Source organism: Pelecanus crispus, chromosome 9, assembly GCF_030463565.1.
Source record: "Pelecanus crispus isolate bPelCri1 chromosome 9, bPelCri1.pri, whole genome shotgun sequence".
NCBI lineage: Eukaryota > Metazoa > Chordata > Aves > Pelecaniformes > Pelecanidae > Pelecanus > Pelecanus crispus.
This window is the reverse complement of record NC_134651.1, coordinates 259,218-278,591: the sequence shown is the minus strand read 5'-3', so window position 1 is coordinate 278,591 and position 19,374 is coordinate 259,218. Positions and strand designations below refer to the sequence as shown.

At 39.3% G+C, this 19,374-nt stretch overlaps 1 protein-coding gene across 1 annotated transcript in view; it reads left to right on the top strand.

Annotated features, from left to right (window-relative positions):
- The window catches only part of WWTR1 (WW domain containing transcription regulator 1), a 77,520-nt gene that overhangs the window by 49,336 nt on the left and 8,810 nt on the right, over positions 1 to 19,374 (top strand). The window contains exon 2 of the mRNA XM_075716529.1: positions 857 to 993. Within this exon, the coding sequence (XP_075572644.1) occupies positions 857 to 993 (137 nt within the window). The remainder of the gene's footprint in view (positions 1 to 856; positions 994 to 19,374) is intronic.

The following is a 19,374-nucleotide window of genomic DNA, read 5'->3' as shown; positions in this document are numbered from 1 at the left end:
ATGGCAATGCTAATAACGTAGGTGAAAGTAGCTATGACGAGTTTGAGACTTGAGTTCAGTAAAGATGATGTTAGACTATGCTTCTATGAAAGGTGTATTGGAATGATTTTCCAGGCACAGAATATTTAAATTTTTATCCTTCTTTACATGTTCTTCTTAAAGACTTATCTCTTTTAAAGTTTTCTAGCAAAAAACGAATAGAGGAAAACCCATCCACGTCCAGACGGTAATCAGTAGCCTGGTTAGTCATTTGGGCAGAAAGCTGGACATGGATCCAGCCAGTCCCTAGATAGACACCAGACTACTGATCGCTTTAAGACATAATCTGCCCCTTTTGGTAATCAGAGTACATTCTGATATTCTTGGAGACATACAGACTGACTAGTTTTCATGGTGTGGTCAGGAACAAAGCCATTGGATTTGGCAAGACAAACACTTGTGTTTTCAAAACTCAGCAAAATGACCATATATTGCTGAATGAAGAATGGCTATATATTTGAGTATGTAGAAAAAGACTGATAGGACAAGAGTAAATAACTTTTGGACAATTAAATAATCTGGAAAATGAGTGTGTATTACAGATTTTCAGTATCATATAGAATTCACCAATTGTTCGAGTAAAAGTAATTATTCAACAGTAGTGAATAAAAAGTTAGAATGGCAGGGGCAGAAGATCAGAAGAAAAAATAAATGACAAGATGATAGATAATTCCAAATAGGTTAGGGTGAGATGAGAAGGGTAGAAAAATGTGGGATAAGAAAAGCGAATAGGACTTTCATGACATTATGCCTGACCATGTATATAATATACTTGGGCATTTTGTGTTAAGCCTGTGTTTTATCTTTTCTTTCTCAGTCACATAGAAAAAATCACAACATGGCAAGATCCTCGAAAAACTATGAACCAACCACTGAATCACATGAGCCACCATCCTGCAGCTACTTCCACACCAATACCACAGAGGTCTGTGGCAATGTCTCAGCCAAATCTTGGTGAGTACTGGATGTCATCTCTGTGGTGAAAACACAAGAGAGGAGAGCCACCTTTTACTAATTTGTTTGCCAAGGTAATTTTTGCTTCAAGAAGTGTAGCTCCGACTGTTCTGTCAGGCCTAACAGTATGTTCTCCACTTCCTTTTCTTATTTTTCCCTCTGTAGAGTTGGCAGCAAGTGAATTCATACTGTTTGAGGTACAGTTCTAACATCTCATGCATTTTATTTTAGAGCCTCTGTGACAATTTTTTTATGTAGTATTGAACGTAGAAAAATGAGCTCTTCCTGTGCTTTTTCATTCAGAGGTGGTATAAAGCCTCTACAAGCCCGCCGCATAACTTTCAAAGCTTACTGTGCACAGTGCTGTTAGATAATCTGTCTGCAGTCTTTCTTGTGTTTCTTCAGGTCAGAGGTTGTAGCTCTTGTTTGTTTATGGTGGTGGGGTTTTTTTGCATAGTTAGGTTCTGCACTGGAAGCTACCTGCAAAATACTGAAAAGTCTATTTTGCAGTGTGAATTACCTAAAGACTTTCTATAGTTGGTGTGGTTTCATTGCTGCTCCTTTTTAGCACTTCAAGCTTAAATTTAAGCATCAACTTAAGTTCCTCTGATTTTGCCAGATATGAGTCTTAGTGAAAATAAAGCCATGAAAACTCTGAAAATTTTAAAGAAAAGATGAAAACATTTTCATGTATAATTGAGAAATGCAGTTTTAACTTTTCTACCACTCAAAAAAATGAGGAACAGATAGGTCAGCTTACAGGCTCAAGATCACAAAACTATGTCAAATAGGTAGTCTTAAAAACACAGACCAGATTCTTGTTCAGGTTAATTTTTGGTAAGTTGATCTCATGATTTCATGATTATTCATTTGCAGTGTGGTTCATCAAGGCTGTCTCTTCACATACCAAGAAAATGGTAAACGTTTAGCTGCCAGTGGTCACCAATAGCAGTAATGTAATATACATATTTACTTTTGTCTTAAATTTATAATAAACACCTAGGCTGTCCCCTGAGGTAACTAACTACAGTTCTTTCTTCTACCTTTCTCTCAACAGCTGTCCTGCTTGAATATATTCAGTATAAGGTGTTGGTTACTTTATGTGATTTAACAGACAGTAGCAAATTGTATCATGAGAGTGGATATCTGAAGAACAAACCTGAGTAAAATCCAAAAAGGTTAGGGTATACTGCAGTGTGTCATACTACATGGTAAAACTAACCATTGCTCTGCGCATGTTACTTCAAACCACAGCTGCGTTTAGGTCCATCTGTTTATAGCAGTTCTGAAATGGCCAAGAGGTAAGTATAGGACAGTGGGGTTTTTTGTTCATACCAACTCCTCAGTTTACGTTGGCATCTGTTACATTCTCTCTAATTAAAAAACAAAGGAGGTACCATAAATCAGGACAGCAAGCTTTTTCCCCTAATTTGTCAGTGGAAGTGAATCAAAGCTAAATCCTATGCTGAAGTACTTGTATACTGAATTTTAGAGGAGGGTCTTTCTCAAGATACAAAGGATTAGAAATAAAAACATATACCTAATTAAGAGTCTGTTCCTGAAGGGACTTCAGGTGCCCAACAGGGCCATCTCCACAAACCTCAAAATCTGTCACATCAAATACAGACCATATTTCATTCAGTACCCTTCACATTTATAGATGAGGGTCCACTTTTTGGTAGGTATTTATACAGTGCTTGGCATAGTGCTTCAGATCTGTGACTGACTTTCCTAAACATTAGCCCACTAGAAATAGTATGTAAAAGTTTCCACAGTGTCCATATTTATTTAATCAAGAAAATATTTTGTCAGTATGTTTTGGTGAACAACTTCTCATTCTGGGGGCTTTTGAAAGGCATGCTGTGATACTTTGGGAGCTAGCAAATCTGTTTGCACAGCCGAGTAGCACTTTCAGCCCCATATTATTAAGCTGAGCATCACAGTCCCTGATTTTCCAATCCACCTGTTTGAACACACCAAGTGTGACACTCTTTGATTGAAAAATCTATTAAAAAAGATTTAATCTAGAAACTGTGTTTCTAGAAATTACAAGATTGCAGTAATCTGAACAGAGTAGCCTCTGAATACTTCATGTGACAGTTTAAAATACATGTGAGTGCAGTTTCCAGTACTAAAGTAGAATGCCTGTATTTTGAAATTATCTTGGCCAAAAGGAAGGGCCTTTCTGCTCTTTTGTGATGCTAATAGTGTTACTGCTAAACCTGCTTTCTTGGGTCCGCTCAGACATTGAAGTGAGCAATTTGTTGGTCTGGCAGTCAGACCTCTACGCCAGAAGTGATTGTGCCAACATCTTACAGACATCAGAGGAGAAATGGAAACTGGATACCAAGTTAAGCCACTCTTCTGGCCATATTTTGTAACTTTTTAGCAAATGAAGTCTATGCATCTGTCTTTTGCCTTAGCGTTTTTTGGTACTGTAGGAATTAAAAGAAGTTTTTCTTTTGAAGATGTGCCACTTAAAAGGATTTAAGTCTTCCAGGTCTGCGTACTGGTCTGCACTTCCAATTACTAACACATGTGTTTTTCTTGCTATGCTTCTTATGAAGAGATGGAAAATAGGGTCTGTTCTGTACAGCTTGTTGCTTTGGTTTATAAACTCCTTTCAGCAATTTTTGCTGGGAAGTGTACAAAAGGCACTTGTAAACATTCTATCAAAAGCACAGAGTGTGACTAAGTGATACCAAATCATAGCATGTCTATGCTTGTGACATAAAGAAACATGTAGCGAAAGTTGACTGAAATTAGTAGACATACCTTACAAAATCTGCTGTATTTTTCTATCTTTTTTCTCTACTGTGGTTTTATGTTGTCTATTTATGAGCTACACATACCAGTTTTCTGATAATGTCAGCAGTGTTAGTTTTCTCACTAACATTTAAAGCATTGCTTTTTAAATGTTACGTAACAAAGGCATCTGAAGATATTTCTTCCTTTGATGCATCTTGTTAAATTTACAGAAAACTAATACATGCTAGGCAGGGTTCTATGCTCACTTACACACCACCACTAAATTTAGTGAAGTTTCATGAATGAAAAGGGAAATTTGTCCCAGAGATTGAAAGCATATTGTTGCAGGTTAGCATATATTCAGACTTGCTCAGTCTGCTTTTTCTAAATATTTTACCTTTGTTGTTCTCCTAAGACAACTGTAGATGGATATACTAAGAAAAGGACAACATTAACAGGAATCTTTTAACTACATATTTTGTTGTTGGAATGCAACAGGGAAAATGATCAGCCTCTGACTGAAGACAACCAGAAACACTGTATTTGTTGCATCTTCATTAAGTGCTTTGTAAATCCCATTTACTTTGGTGCTGAATCTGCACATGTATTTGTTTCAGAATGGGCAGAAAACAGTCTTTTTCAGCTGATCGATAAATTATTAACTATCTATTGCCAGTCAGCTCCATTATTGTGGTATTTGTACACCCTTATTTTAGGCATCTAACCTAGGTCCCTGAATTAGGACACCAAGCTCCATGGACTTCCTGTGAATGAAGGGAAGGAGAGAGCTGCTGCAGTGCACGTAAGCTAATGGTCAATCTACTGCCTGACTTAAATGACTAAATTGTTCTCTGGAAGTGCCTAAGTCCAAGCTAGGGAAGCTGTTCTGCCTTAATGGCAGTCACCAGTGTAAGAAGATTGTGGAGTATGTTTTTTGGCTATGTGTAGCAAGATTTAGAGGAAAAAATTAGATCCTTATAAAAGTTTCTTTTGCAACAATTTTTAATTAAATGCTGCTTGTTTTGTAGCCTTTCTCTATTCTACATTATGCAACGCTCAAAACCATTGTTATTTTCATCCTGCTTCCTTCGAACTGTTTTAAAGAGATTTCTTTTGTGATTGTACTCTTCATCCAGTTGGTGAGCACAATCTGGTCTTCATTTAAATGTTTTTCAAGTTTAACAGATTGCAACTTATTTTGACATAAAATAATAAAATCCTCTGATAGTATTTATGTTCTCTATATAATTTAGCTTGAATTTATATGCACAAGTTCCTTAAAAAGCTCTTGCGAAAAGACCAGATTCTATCTGCAAAACACCCTCAGATGACCTTCTGTGCAAAGTGGCGTACATCAAGGTACAGTCAGTTGTAGAATTTAGGCCTTAGCAGCAAACACCGGTGGCAGACTGCAAGGCCCAGTTACTCTGGGTCCTGCAGGAGTGACTAAGCTGCGTGTTAAGTAATGCCCAGAGTTTGGTGGTTTGAGAGCTTTGGGTACTCTGCCACTCTGTAAAGTGCCTTTGAGTTTAGTTGGGCATGGATAGGGGCTTTCAGTTTATCTAACTAGAAACTGTGGCTTTCAATTTATCTAGCTAGAAACTGATTAAAATGTGTGTTTGGTCTAACCAAACTCACCAAAGTCCAACCAGGCTGGGTGTCCCTGATGCTCCTTAGTGCCTGGCTACCACGGTCATCTTTGCCTCTGTCGTCACAGTGGACAGTCCAGCATCAACAATAACAGAAAGGCATACCTGATTTTACCACTTTGCATTTTCCACTGCTGGTACACAAGAGAACTTGTGTGACTCACCAGTCTTTGCGTAGAGATGTGGTTGATGGGTGGAAAGGCTTTGAAAAGCTGCAGTCATGGATGAGCTGGCTGTCAGGGAAGAAGTGATGAGGAGTGAAGCAAAGAGACGAGCAGAGCTGTATTTGTGTCGATCCCTTATGCATTAGAGCTGAGCCATCTTCTCTTACCCTGTCTGTTTTTCCCCTCATAATCTTATATTTTCCATGTAAGTTTGGACGAGATGATCTTTCAAGGTCCCTTCCAACCTGGGCTGTTCTATGATGATGGTTGATAACTTGATAATTTCGTAACTTGTAAAGTATGATGTTAGTGCATAGTGTCTATTGGCCCAGTTAATCTTGCCTTCAGAAAACTTACCCAGATCACCCTTAATTCTGTACATAATACCTCATAACTATATGTTCTCTCAGGTTCTGTCAAGATGAATTCAATAATATGTATATTTGCAGGAAAAAAAGATCATAAAGATGCTTAATGTTATAATTGCTGAGGTTTCCCGTGTTCCAGTACTCTGTCTATGTCTGGAGCAGATTGTTTTAATTTATCTCTGCGTTGCTGGGTTTTTACCAGTTATCTGCTAGTGGCACCCTCAAAGAGGTATTACAACAAACTGTAAACTCATTCAGATACAATGAATTGAGAGACAGCTGCTAGAAGGTAAGTAATAATGTTAGGAGCTTGCAAAGGTAAGGATGCCTATTCTGAGGTAAGGAAGGAAGCTAGATGAGTTTCCACACATGGCTGAGGGTTGGGGCCTTGCAAAATTTAAGGTTGTAGCCATAATGGAATAATTCAAGTGGGAAGGGTCCTTGGGAGGTCTGTAACCCAACCTCCTGCTCAGAGCAGAGTCAGCTATAAGATCAGACCAGGTTGCTCAGAGCTTCATGCAGTCAGGTCTTGAAAACCTGTCATAGAATCATCGAATCGTTGAGGTTGGAAAAGACCTTTAAGATCATCCAGTCCAACCATTAACCTAACACTGCCAAGTCCACATTAAACCAATTAAGGGGAGAGTCATAATTTCATGTTTCCTGGCTTGTGACAGATTGGAGGGTCCTGGTGCAATTGTCATGCTTTCATCAGGTAGGAGACTGGCGCTGTAAAGAAAATGGGTGTTGTATCATCAACACTAGGTAGTGGAGTTTCAGAACGTGTAATACACGCTTAAGGATGGAGAACAATTTCTGGCAGAGGGAGAAGGGTGCTACATATACTTTTGTTTACACTTGACACCTGCGCTGTCACCTGATCAGATCCTGTGTAAATATAGAGTATAAGAAAAATAAAACATCATGGCACATCTGTGGTAGAAGCTGGTAATATTTAGCTCCATTTTATAGATCAAGCAGTTTAGGCATAAAACAGTGGAAAGCCCAATGTTAATTTGTTTAGGCTCAGTGTATGCATTCATCCTGAGAGTTCAACCATATTAGCTTATTGTGTCAAACTCCAGATGAAGAACTATTTGATTTTTACTTTTTTTCCCCTACCGAAGAAGAGAAGGCTCCTTACCTTAGAAGTTTATTCTTACCAAGATCCACCAGCAGGCATGACCCAAGTGATATGAGCAGGATAGTTTTAACTATTAAATACACTGGTTCTCTAAGGTGAAAGACATAGAATCGTTTAGGTTGGAAAAGACCTTTAAGATCATCCAGTCCAACCATTAACCTACACTACCAAGTCTACTCTAAGCCAATCAAGGGTAGACTGGACTAAACCATGTCCCAAAGTGCCACATCTACCCGTTCTACCCGTTTTTTGAACACGAATTATATGTATTACACAATAGAATTTAACATGGAGAGCCTCTTACACTGACAACTCTTTGTGTTACAGAAATTCATCCATGAATCTAAAAAGTTTAGCTTTCAGCTGTATTGCTAATGGTAATTTAATTGGGTCTGGGTACAACTGGGGGTTATGGCACTTTGCCTCTGCTTTCTTTTTCTTTAATCAGCTGGGAAATCCAACCAATAAAACAATGCAATAATCCTGTCTAAGAGCAATAAACACATGAACCAAAGTTTCCATATCCTGCCATGATAAAAGAGGTGTAGCTACTATTGTTTGAGGATGATAAAATGCAGTTTTGGTTACTGTGTCAAAGTGAGTGTCTGGAGATAAGAACGCAGAAACTCCCGAAGTGTTTAAAAACAGGTGGTGTGTATTGTAGTGATAACTAACATACGTGACATGGTTAGATTTTGCAAGGCTCGGTTTGCACTAGCTGGAAATTTGGCTACAAATGTGTAACACTGAGAGGAACATGTTTTTCCCTTGGTGTAGCCCGTACCCTCACACCACCTGCACAGTGGAATGGCTTCCTGTTCCAGGTCATTTTTAACTACTGGATATCCTGAAAGAAGCGGACACAATTCAGTTGTGGTCAGTGTGGATAATTTTGGCACCTGCTTCTGGTTAATGAAATAATACAGGAGAGCTGAAAGCATTGTAGAGGACTCGCACAGTTCTGTGGGAATGAGAGTTTTATGACACAGCTCTGGAAAAGAATGTTTTTGGGGGGGGGGGGTGTTATTTGCAATCAAAACCTCTAAAAAGTAATTTATCAGGCAGATTTCAAATGGAGTATTTTATTTATGTTTTAAGGACAGTGGCTAACAGTTCCAGAGACTTAACAGGAATTAACTTCAGTGTCAGGTAAATTAAATCCACATATCTCAAAGGGCACACACCTTTAAACCAGCAACTGACTGTCTAGTAAATCTGAAGTTTTAAAAGTTGATGTGTTCAAAAGAGATGTTGGTATTGTTTCAAACTCTAGTAGTTTTTAATTTTGACACAAAGACATTCCTGTTGGTGTAAGCATTTCCCTTCAAGGTTAGTAATCCAAACATGTGCCAGTGCAAGAGTGGAGTGTCATTTTCATAGTTTCAAAGTGAATGAAATGCAAAAGCTGAAGATCGCATGAAACAAAAGTAAAAATAATTTAATAAATATTTTAAATAACTGGTCATCAGTAATTGGTCATTAGCATTAAAGCTGTCTCTCCAATCAAGCAGCCCCCATCATTATTTGTTGTTACTGATTTATTGTTAAAAGTGCTTACAGAGTAAATCTCTAATCTTTTAAATAACTTCCTGCTAAATCATAGCTTTGATGCTGCACCTGCAGGTTGTTCATCTGGGGGTTTTTCTAAGCTTGAATCATTGAAGAGAGGAAAGATTAGTTAGATATGAATATCGCAGAACTTAACAGTTGAAACTGCTGAGAAATTTCTGTATAGCTATTTTCAGCCCAGAAATCTGAATAAAGGCGTCTCTGTGCACTGGGATAGTACAACTTTTTGGTTTAATACTTTACAGATTTTTGGAACAAAATGCACCAGAACTGAAAAGCAGCATTTTTTGCTGACCTTGTTGGAAGGCTAATGCTGTTTCTGGGAAATAAGTGAAACAAGCAGTTCTTTGTTGGCAGAAGCAGAGAGAGAAAAGGAGGAGAGCCTAGTCTTTTTTTCTTCACAATGTCGTGACTAAGTCAAAACTGTAATATGGCTGGGTTCATTCTTTTTTTTTTTTTTTTTTTTTTTTAACCTCCGTAGACATTTGGTTTTCATCAGACTGTGTTGCGTGACACCTGACGCTGGCCAGTTCATATGAATTAGGCTCTGGGCTGCCTATAAACAGAGTAGAGAAAAAGATCCACTGTTGCATCCAGACACTTCTGACACTAAAATAATAAAAGTTGGTACAATCGGTTCAATACATATGTCAGAAACACTTTACACGTGCATGTTTTGGCTTCTGCAACTTGCAGAGTCTCTTGCCCACAAAATAATTCTTGCTTACGACATATCCATCAAAGTCATCAACAGAAAGGTCTCCTACAATGTCAGAAAACCTAATTCACTAGAATATCATTATTAATTTAAAAGCAAACAAAAGCAATAAAAGAATTGTTTCATTTTTCATCTAACTGGAAAAAGAAAATTACATACGTCTAACTTGAGATGTGAACTAAGTAGTTGTAATTCCATGGGCTGCAATGAAACTGTGGCCACATACTCCAAGTTTGGAACTTAGATCCACATTTTTACTCGCTTTCATTTGAGCTGGAAAATTGTGTAATGGCTGTTTATTGAAGAGACTTAGTTCATTTTGCACAATAAATTTGTTTTTCCCCAAGAGAACTGAATTCAAGGCCACCCTGAGTCTGTCTGCTAGAATGGTGAATACTTTTCACCTGCTGTGTTATATCCAATCTCCTTTACCATAGAGTGGTAGATTTGAGCTTTTTCTATTTTTCCTTTGTTTGAAGAACCTTAGAAATATTACACTGGGAGTGCCAAACCCTGCCTAGTGAATTTAAACTTACTGAAGACCAGCTGATTTTCCTTGGTTACCTTTCGACCTCTCAAAAACAGTCCAGAGGTCCTAAGGCTCCCCACACCACAGGCTGAAAAGAGTTGTTGAAGTGTTGTCACCGATTTATTAGATTGTACTGAAATCAGTATTCATACTGGGTAGTCCAGTTGGAGCATGAACTGCAGGTTTTTCTTTTTTTAACCCAAACTCCATTATGTTCCTCACAGCATTCAAATAGAAATTCAGAATTCAAATATAAACAATAGCAGGCCTTAATAAAATTGCGTAAATGGCACAACAGATGTGCCATATGATTATATCCTAAGGAACAGGGATTTGTAGAATGTCACTGTACTGTTAAGTTGCTCACTGGAGTTGACACAAGACTTTCCTTTGACTTCACTGGGTTCGTTCAAACATGTAGTGACAAAGAGTTATCAGCTATATTCAAATCCAGCGTTACTGAACTGTTCAGTACAGGAGTTCAGCTCCGGTTCAGTTGACTAGTTCTGGAAAAGCAGTTAGGTGGAAGACTTTGGTCAAACTAAGCTTATGTATATACCACAGGGGTAAGTTTTGCATTGCTGGGATTCTTTTCATTCCAGCTAGTGTATTTAAACATTCACTATTAATTGAAATCTAGACAATATCAGATATATCAAACATACTTAAAGGTATTCCAGGTACTATATTTTTCAGTTTTTCCCATGCATATTGTTGTAGCTCTACCGTTAAGAAAAGCAACTTACTGTTTATTCAGGTTTTTTTCTTGTTGTTTGAAGAAGTCACACAGTGGAAGATGCAAAAGCAGTGAGAAGTCTTGGTCCTGTAATAACTATATCATCGTACTTTTCCACACTTCTTTTGAGGAGACTGGAGTTCTGCCTGGAGGCCAGTTTTTGCCCAAGTACATAGCGTTGCAGGATAAAACTTACCTGATGTTACATATAGCGTTGTGCATAGAAAATAGGGGGGAGAAGGGAGATAGAGAAAAAAGAGGGAAATTGTTTTAAGAGATCGTAAGTGTTGGCACAATTATATGGGAGACAGATGTGACCACAGGTTTTAATAGTGTTGATTCTGTAAAGAAAATGTCTGGAAAGATGCAGGTAATTACATGTCAAAGCACACTTCATTATCAATTGATGCATAAACTAGAGGTTGATAATAGCAAGAATCAGATACTCTATTTAGACTTACTTCTGGAATTGTCCTGTCAAGGGCAGTGTTTTCATTTGTACAGATTTGTAAACTTCAGTGTCATTTTTGCAATCATAGATTAGGTAAAAATATGTAATGATTTTCAACAAAAAACAGGTCACAAAAAAGGTTTCCAGCAAATGTGAACCTTGGTTTTAATTTATTTTGTGAAAGGTCCGGTCATATTAATTGTATCATTCCAGGACTACATACATTGGAAACTTCCATATTTTTTGCCACAGTGAAAGGAAACAATCATATTTTCTGTCATGAAATGTGGAGAAGCACACACAGGACCAACATAAGCAGATCCTTCGACTTTACAATGTGTAAAGATGTTTTCTGTAGTGAGTGATACGGGATGGAATTATTTTTCATACGTAGCAAAACACAAATCACTCGCTAGTGTATTTTGGTTTATACCCAGATGTACCTTGCCATAGTCTTCCTGTGCAGTCAGAACATTTGAGACATTAGAAAACATCTGCAATCTGCTCTCCAGCAGAGAAGCCAGCTTAGTGCAGCTACAGCATGTCCAGTTGCCTCCATATGTGGTTTCCCTTTTTACTCAGACTTGAATTCAGGTAGAGCTTAAGGATTTTTTTAATACTGGTTTTGAATTACTGGTTTCCAGCATCCTGACTGAAAGGTACTGGAGAGTACATCAGATCAGTTGTACTGCATCTGAGCAGAAAGTCCAGTATTTTGCAGAAGCATTTAGTTTACTCTACAGGTGCTATGCACTCACCCTGCATTTGTACTGGGTTTGGCTGGGATGGAGTTAATTTCATAGCAGCCCCTGTGGTGCTGTGTTTTGGATTTGTGACTAAACCCAGTGTTGATAACCCACCAGTGTTTTGGCTGTGCCTGAGCAGTGCTTGCAGAGCGTTGAGGCTTTCTGGTTTTTCCCACTGTTTCCCCTCCACACTACAAGTAGGCTGGGGGTTCGCAAGAAACTGGGAGATGACGCTGCCAAGACAACTGATCTGAATTACCTCAGGGGATATTCCATACCATATGATGCCATGCTCAGCAATAAAAGGTCACGGAAAGGAGGAGGAAGGGGAGACGTTCATGGTTACAGCATTTGTCTTCCCAAGTAGCCCTCAGCTGTGCTGAGTACCTGCTTTCCAGGAAGTGGCTAAACATCTGCCTGCTGATGGGAGCTTGTGAATAAATTATTTTGCTTTGCTTGTGTGTGCAGCTTTGCCTCACTAAATTGTCTTTATCTCAGCCCACAAGTTTTTCTCGCTTTTGCTCTTCCAGTTCTCTCCCACATCCTGCTGGCCGGGGAGGAATTGAGTGGCTGCCTGCGTGGGGACTTAGTTGCTGGCTGATGGGGGTCCCACTCCACCACAGCAGGACAAGTGCAATTTTCAAAAACTATGGATGGACTTACTGCACATTTGCACTGCATTGAACCACCTGTGCCCAGTAAGCCCCATTGCTGGGTTTGCTTTGTGTACTCACACGCTGTACGGCACATGCAGATTTCTGCCAAACATCTCAAAGCCTTGTAGCCAACTACATTCCTAGTGGAATTATCCAGTTCACCAAGAAGTCTTTCCCCCATCTGTCAGAACTGCAATGGCAAATGCTTTTGGTTGCAGCTTGTGCAGCACTACTGCATTAGGTTTTCTGAAGCATCATTCAGTAGCTTTCACTGCTCAGCCAAACTGCAGGATTTCTGGACCAGTAGTTCATTTAGGAGGATTATGAGTGCTGCAGGTTTCACATTAGTACTGCCAGCGCCTGTCTCTGCCTCTGGCTTCGTGTGTAACATCACCGCATTTCCTTTCTGTGCATCATTTGTCTCAAGTGTTCCAGCTGCCACTAGATTTGCAGGGAACACGGAAAGATCATTTATCACTGGTAGACTTTCTTTATGTCTTTGACCTGGACATTTCTTTAGGTCTTCTGATTTTCTTGGGTCAGAATTTCTCAGAGATTATAGCTGTTGATGTAGGAAGCTGCAGTTTTCAGTGTAAGCCTGTCTGCATTCACGTAGTGTAGTCATCTTTCTTTATCTTGAGAGCATCATGCAGAGAATCCCAGATGTGAAATTGTATGAAGATCTAGCCCAGGTCTGATATGATCCTCTCAAAGCTGGTGATAATATACTTCCACAAAATGAAGTGGGTGCCTCTGCACTGCAGTCTGTGGGTTCCAGGAGACTTAACTTGGGGATCCAATGACACCTACATGCCTCTGGAGAAGTCATGTTGGACGACACGCTGGCATCTCTATGCTGATTCTGGAAGCGTGTTGCAAAGATGCTTTAGCTATGCCTACATGCTTTCCACAAGGTCCAGAAGGATTTATTAGCGTGGGCTTTGCACCACCTACAGGTAATAAAGCTGTCTCTAGACCCAGACTAGCCCTGGGTGTAGCACAGGACTCATCCACACTGTTAGATGCAGGTAGTACTGATCTGCATAAGCAGTTAAACTACCCTGCACTCTGAACAAATCGTGTAGGTAATACTTGGAAAATTCACTGTATTTCACTCCTGGCTTATCTGGAGGATATCAGTGCTTGATGCTATTCTTAGCACCATGAACAGGAAGAACTTTTGTCTTGGGTAAATCAGGAGCCCATACAGTGTCTTTGGATTGCTTAATATCAGAAGTACTGGACTTGCTTGTGCAATTGCAAACTTCTTCACTGAAAATGACTGATACCAACAATCACTGCATTTACACAAAAAGGTATCTCTGGCACGAAAAATTTTAAAGTGTTTCTGTTCCTCGCAGTCTTTTGACTGTTGTGTACAATCTGGGAATTTTCACCACTGTCTTTCTGTGCTTACCAGACTATGTTGTCAGTCAGCCCATCTCTTTCTTAATTCACAGCTCCTTTAGCTGGAGCCAATATACTTGTTAAGCACTACTGGTTGTTACTGTTTTCTTCATTTTCCTCGATGTTTCAGTTAGGTTTTCCCTGGTACTTGAAGACATTTTGCCATCACTTACATTGTTTTCTTGAGAGCCACAGTCATGCTTTCTATGAATGTTTCCTGTCTTGAATCAGGGACTCTTCATGTATGTGAGATTACACACATGAAGGGTTTATCTGCTGCCTGTGGGTATTTGCTAGTGCACAAACTGCATGGAGTTTTTTAGTGCCCACATCACCTAACATTGGTCAAGAACTGCTGAGGATAGTGGCAGCGGCTGCAGGGTGGCTGCTGACTGAGGGGAAAAGGAGCAAGCACTTCATCTCCTGATGTCTTTGGCCTCATGATTTATCCTCTGGGAGTGTTTCAAACCGGAGCTGATACGCTGCTTTCCGTATGGCCCAGGCTTCAGTAGCCCCCAGGAAGGTGATGGGCAGCGCTTGTCAAGTCTGGAGGACCATTTGGCCAGGCTGCTTGTGCATGCCTTCACATGCAAACTGCTGGTATAGAAAAGCCCTAAAACTTAATACATTAACTGAAGGCTTGCTCATAATAATTTCAGTGCCTTTCAGTGGAACCAGTGCAAGAGTACTTGCAAATCTGCTGTGATTTAATTACTCTTCAGCTAGTTCCCAGAGTCAGCTGTTTTATTACTGTGCATGTAACATTTTGACCCTTAGGATGTATTTTTAGACCAGCTGAATGCAGCAGTTGTTGTGGGAAGTGCTGCAGAATGCCCCAGTTTTTGGTTTCATTTTGTTTTCTGTAATAGATATAAAAAAAGAACCGCCTAATAATCTCATGTTTTATACTGGTTTTATTTCCAGTTAATATTTGTTTGAGCTAGGTTAGATTAACTTAATGTGCATTATATGTGTGCATGCACACACCCAAAAACTAGATTTGACTTCGCAGAAGCAGATCACATAAGGCCTAAATTTGCTTATGGGACATTATCGTGATTGCACTCAAGAACAATTCAAGTGGGATTACGCTGTTAAGCAGTTGGTAGGATGAAAACCTGGGCCTTAGCATCTGTATACTTATAAACTGGTTTTGAATTATATTAAAACAAGAAAATTGATTTTATCACCATATCAATTGAATGCTCCGTTTTAAGTTAGTCTTTATCATAAACATACTCTATCCAGATACCTTGACAAAACTGTCTACTTGTTTCAAAGCACAGATACATGACTCCTCTGTACTTCATATTTCTGAGTCTATCCAGTTTGGGCTGCTATGAAAGTAGGTGTCTGGTATTCAAACTGACTGGAGAGTTACTTGAATCCCATTTTCTCTTGAAGCAGCGTACGCTGGAGTAAAATGTGGTGTCAGCGTGTTCAAATGACCTTCAGTAAGTTTGTCTCCATGACCCAAATCAATGGTTCTTTAAAAGCCACTCCAATTAGCTGTAGTTTTGAACAGATCTGTTTTTCTGTGGACCTGTGTCCAGAGATTTAGACCTACAGACATCTGAGGAGAAAGGCACTGGTTGAAAGAGGAGCAGAGCCAAATAATGCAGGTGGTGGAATTGGCTGAGAATGGCTCCAACCTACTCCTTTGCTTTCTGTGCACCTCCTGCACTGAAACTTGTAAAACTTTGCTGTAGCTATAGCTTTATCAGACCCCGATGATGTAAATAACTTTTTTGGGAAGTAGAATGGATTTTTCTTGTTTCTTAGAAATATCATCACATACTTTATGGCATACTTGACTTGTAGGAGATTCAGTGTGATGTAATTTCTATATTCCTAATGTCAAGGTGTGGGAATGCTTGCTTTACTCATTGTACTGAGTTTCCTGTAGTTCTTTGATGGTATGTAACAATGGATAGCATTGCTTGAAATAAAAATAATTTACTCCAAGGTATAGAGTTCATTGGACCAAAATATTCTGTCTGTCCCCATGAGAAGAAATTACTTGGAGGGTTATTGGGGACCATAGCTCAGGGAGAAGTATTCCTCAGCATTTTCATATTGTCTTGTTCTTTGCCTTCTTGCATGTATAATTTCAGCTGTGATACAACATGGGTACAGATCAGCTGGTGAAGAAGGAGTATTTTATATAGCAAAGGCAACAAATAGCCATGATAAATAGTACTACAACTCATGCCCTAGCTCTGAGTGTATCCCAGACACACCATACAAGCTACTAATCTTTACTTAACTTTGCCTGGTTCTATCATTTGAATGTGCTGCTTAGATTAAAGCAATTTTCTTATGGAGAATTTACTATATTGTGATAATCCTTCAGCCAGCCTGGATTCTTAGCATGGTTGTTCTACTCACTCGACCATTGAGATGCCAAAAATTTAAGCACATGCTTATGCATATGAGAAGAGTTAAATTCCTGCCTAAGTGCTTATGGTCCTGGCAATTTAACAGCAGATTTACACTGATACAATTTATATAATTGTACTTAAAATATTTCTTACTTATTTTAATATGAGTAAGAGTAGATTCACTACATCTTAAAATGTGGTCCCATATATTGTTTTTCGGCTATGAAAGTGGTTTTATTTCTGCACCCAGCTCTCATTCCTACCTTTCGCCTCTCAGCACTACAGCTTGCTAACCTTTCTGGGTTTTTTTTACTACTGAACAGTTACTGATCGGTGCTGCCTTTGGTCCGTCTTCCCCGCAGCCAGCTTATTTTTCCCACCTGGCCTCCTACATTGGTTACACATAAGCATTTTCATGGCTACCCAGTTGTTCTTGCTGGGAACTGATCTAGCCAGAAAATACCTTCTTTTTATCCCCAGGCAATTTTTAGTTTGCTGTGTGGCCACAAAAATGCTTTTGCCAGCTCAGTAAAGGGGGTGGCATGTGGGCAGGAAGAAGCAGCTGGGTGTGGAAGAGGTGATAAACGGCGAGGCTCTGGTTTCATGTGGAAGCATGATGCCATTTGTGTGGATACAGCTGCTTGTGGGCCACACGTAAACTGAGTCCCTCAAAAGGTTATATTACTGCAGCGCTGCTCTTAACTTGGATTAGTTCTTGAGCTGGATTTGCTGCTGTAGCTGCACTCTCAAATGGTTCCATAGTCCTTACATGCTGGACCTGTGTGATACTGGATCACCCAGAAGGGAATATTTGATTCAGATCTGATGTGGGCACGTGTAAATATTTCTGTCAAACGAAGCAGGGCAAAGTTTATGCTGGCCTAAGGCCTGTGTACCTGCCTTACTCCAGTTGCAGAAAGACAAGACAGTACCTGATTTGGCAGAAAGCTGGCTAGCGTAAAGTCAACCTTTCTAAAAAATTTTTAACTTGGAACTGGCAGAGTGAGTTAAGTTCAGCATTTTGCAATGTATGGGCATCATACGTTTGATCCAGGCTGTGAAATCATCAACCCATTCCTTTCAATGCACACTTCTCATAGTGCTTGCTGTACTGTATGCACACAGCATAAATATGTTCAGGTCTGAGAAGCACAGAACTGAGTTGAGATTTCAGTTCTCATATGGTAAGAACAATGAGTGAAAGATAAAGAGGGAGATACAAGTCTTAGTCCTTTGGACAGAAAAATATGCTGTCTCTTCTAAAGCGTATTTTAGTATCTGGGGTGTTCTTGTTCAAAGATAAAAGCTTTGTTAATTATGCTGTTGCCCCATTAGTGAAAGAATCCTTGCAAAAATGTCAGTGAATGTTTAAAGCAGTACTTGCCTACCACTTGTAATCCCGACTGGCTTTAGGTACTGTATGTGTTTTTTACTGGAAATGTGAAGGTGGGAAGGAAAAGAAGGAACTGTCGCAAAAGGTATTAGGTCGCCTTGCTGGGAACTGATAGATTTTACTCAAAAGGAGGTACAAGCAGAGGCTATGCAGTTTCCCCTCTGTCTCATGTTCCTCCTGGTTTTTTGCAAGCCTATTACTAAGAGGGAAACATTTCTAGAGAGAAGGGGTGGTTCTGTTTCCGTGGCCAAGTGAATCCTGCTGTCGAAGGTGCCAAATTATTATTTTAGCTTTGTGGCACGTTACCAGAGTGACTGTGGATCTACACAAAGACTTGCAATTGCCTTCATAACAGTTCTCTCAGTAAAAATGCCCATCCAACAGAGAATTCTGCTCTGACTTATAGCTTCTGAATTTGGCCAGAAAAGATTATGTTCATTTAAGTAACATTAACAATCTAAGCAACATTAACTGTCCGAGCAGCAGTCTTCTGTCTGCAAGTGAAAGGGTTTAGCTGGTTTACATGGGTACAAATCAGGTTTGCTTAAAAAAGGTCCCCTTTCTCACCTGCCATCTATGCAGTTATTCCCCAGATGAACCTTTTGAATATTCTACCAAAGATGGGGAATTAATGGTTCATTTCCAAATCTGAATACCCCAACAGATAAGGTTTCAGATGTTAATCAAATCTGCAAAAGACTATTTTGGTTTTCTTTGTAAGACATTAACTATACAATATGGTGCTTGCGTATCCAGAATTCACGAGAGAGTTACAAATCCCTCTGTTGTGTTAAATCAGGTCTAAAATCAGATACCTTAATCTCTAATTTATTAGATCTTTTTCGTTTGCGAATGAAGCCATGAATTGTAAATTCAGCCTTACCTGACTTATGTAACTCCTGTTAGGAGTTACACCAGGCCAGAACTTGGCATCTTTTTTGGATTAATTTTATACAGGCTTGCATTTAAGAACTCATTCAGCTCGATTCTTGCCTGATGTAACTGTTTAAAGCTGCAGTGAATTTGGGCAGTTCTTTTAGTACAAGATTGATAAAGATTTTTGCTGAGTTCGATAATGAAACTGGTATGATTCTATTAATAACTTGCAATTACACTGGTTTGCTATTGATAGTAATGCTCATACTATGAACTCAGATAGCTAACTTTACACTGACTGCACCCTGAAACATGGAATGGCTGAGGCCATTCGGAAAAAAGGGCAGTGTTTGTTCAAAAGCGACAAAGACATCTATCAAGAAAAGTTAGCAGTGGTTCTCACTACTCTGCTTTTTTATTTATCAATGTGGTACAGATTAATTTTAATTATCTTTTTCTTGCATTTCACCTGCTTTGAAAAAGTAAGTGAAAGTATGTTAAGGATATTATGGAAAGATGTAGCTTTTGATAGTTTCTGGTTTCTTTTTGTTGCGCTGCTTTTGTAACGTGTGACAGTCCAGCTTGTTGCTGGTTTTCATTAGATGCACTTTTTTCTTCAGTTACAGTTCTCAAGCTGCTTTTCATTACTGTAATGTGTGAGTGCCTGTGAGGTAACGAGTGCTTAAAACACTTCTGCGACATATAAGAATAATATTAACCCTCATTTATAGGTAAGTACACAGAGATTGTGACTCGTCCATGATAATACAGGAAGGCTACAGCCTGACAGGGAACAGGACCTCCTACGAGGTTTGCTTCTTAACTGGAACTGGAACATCTCTCATC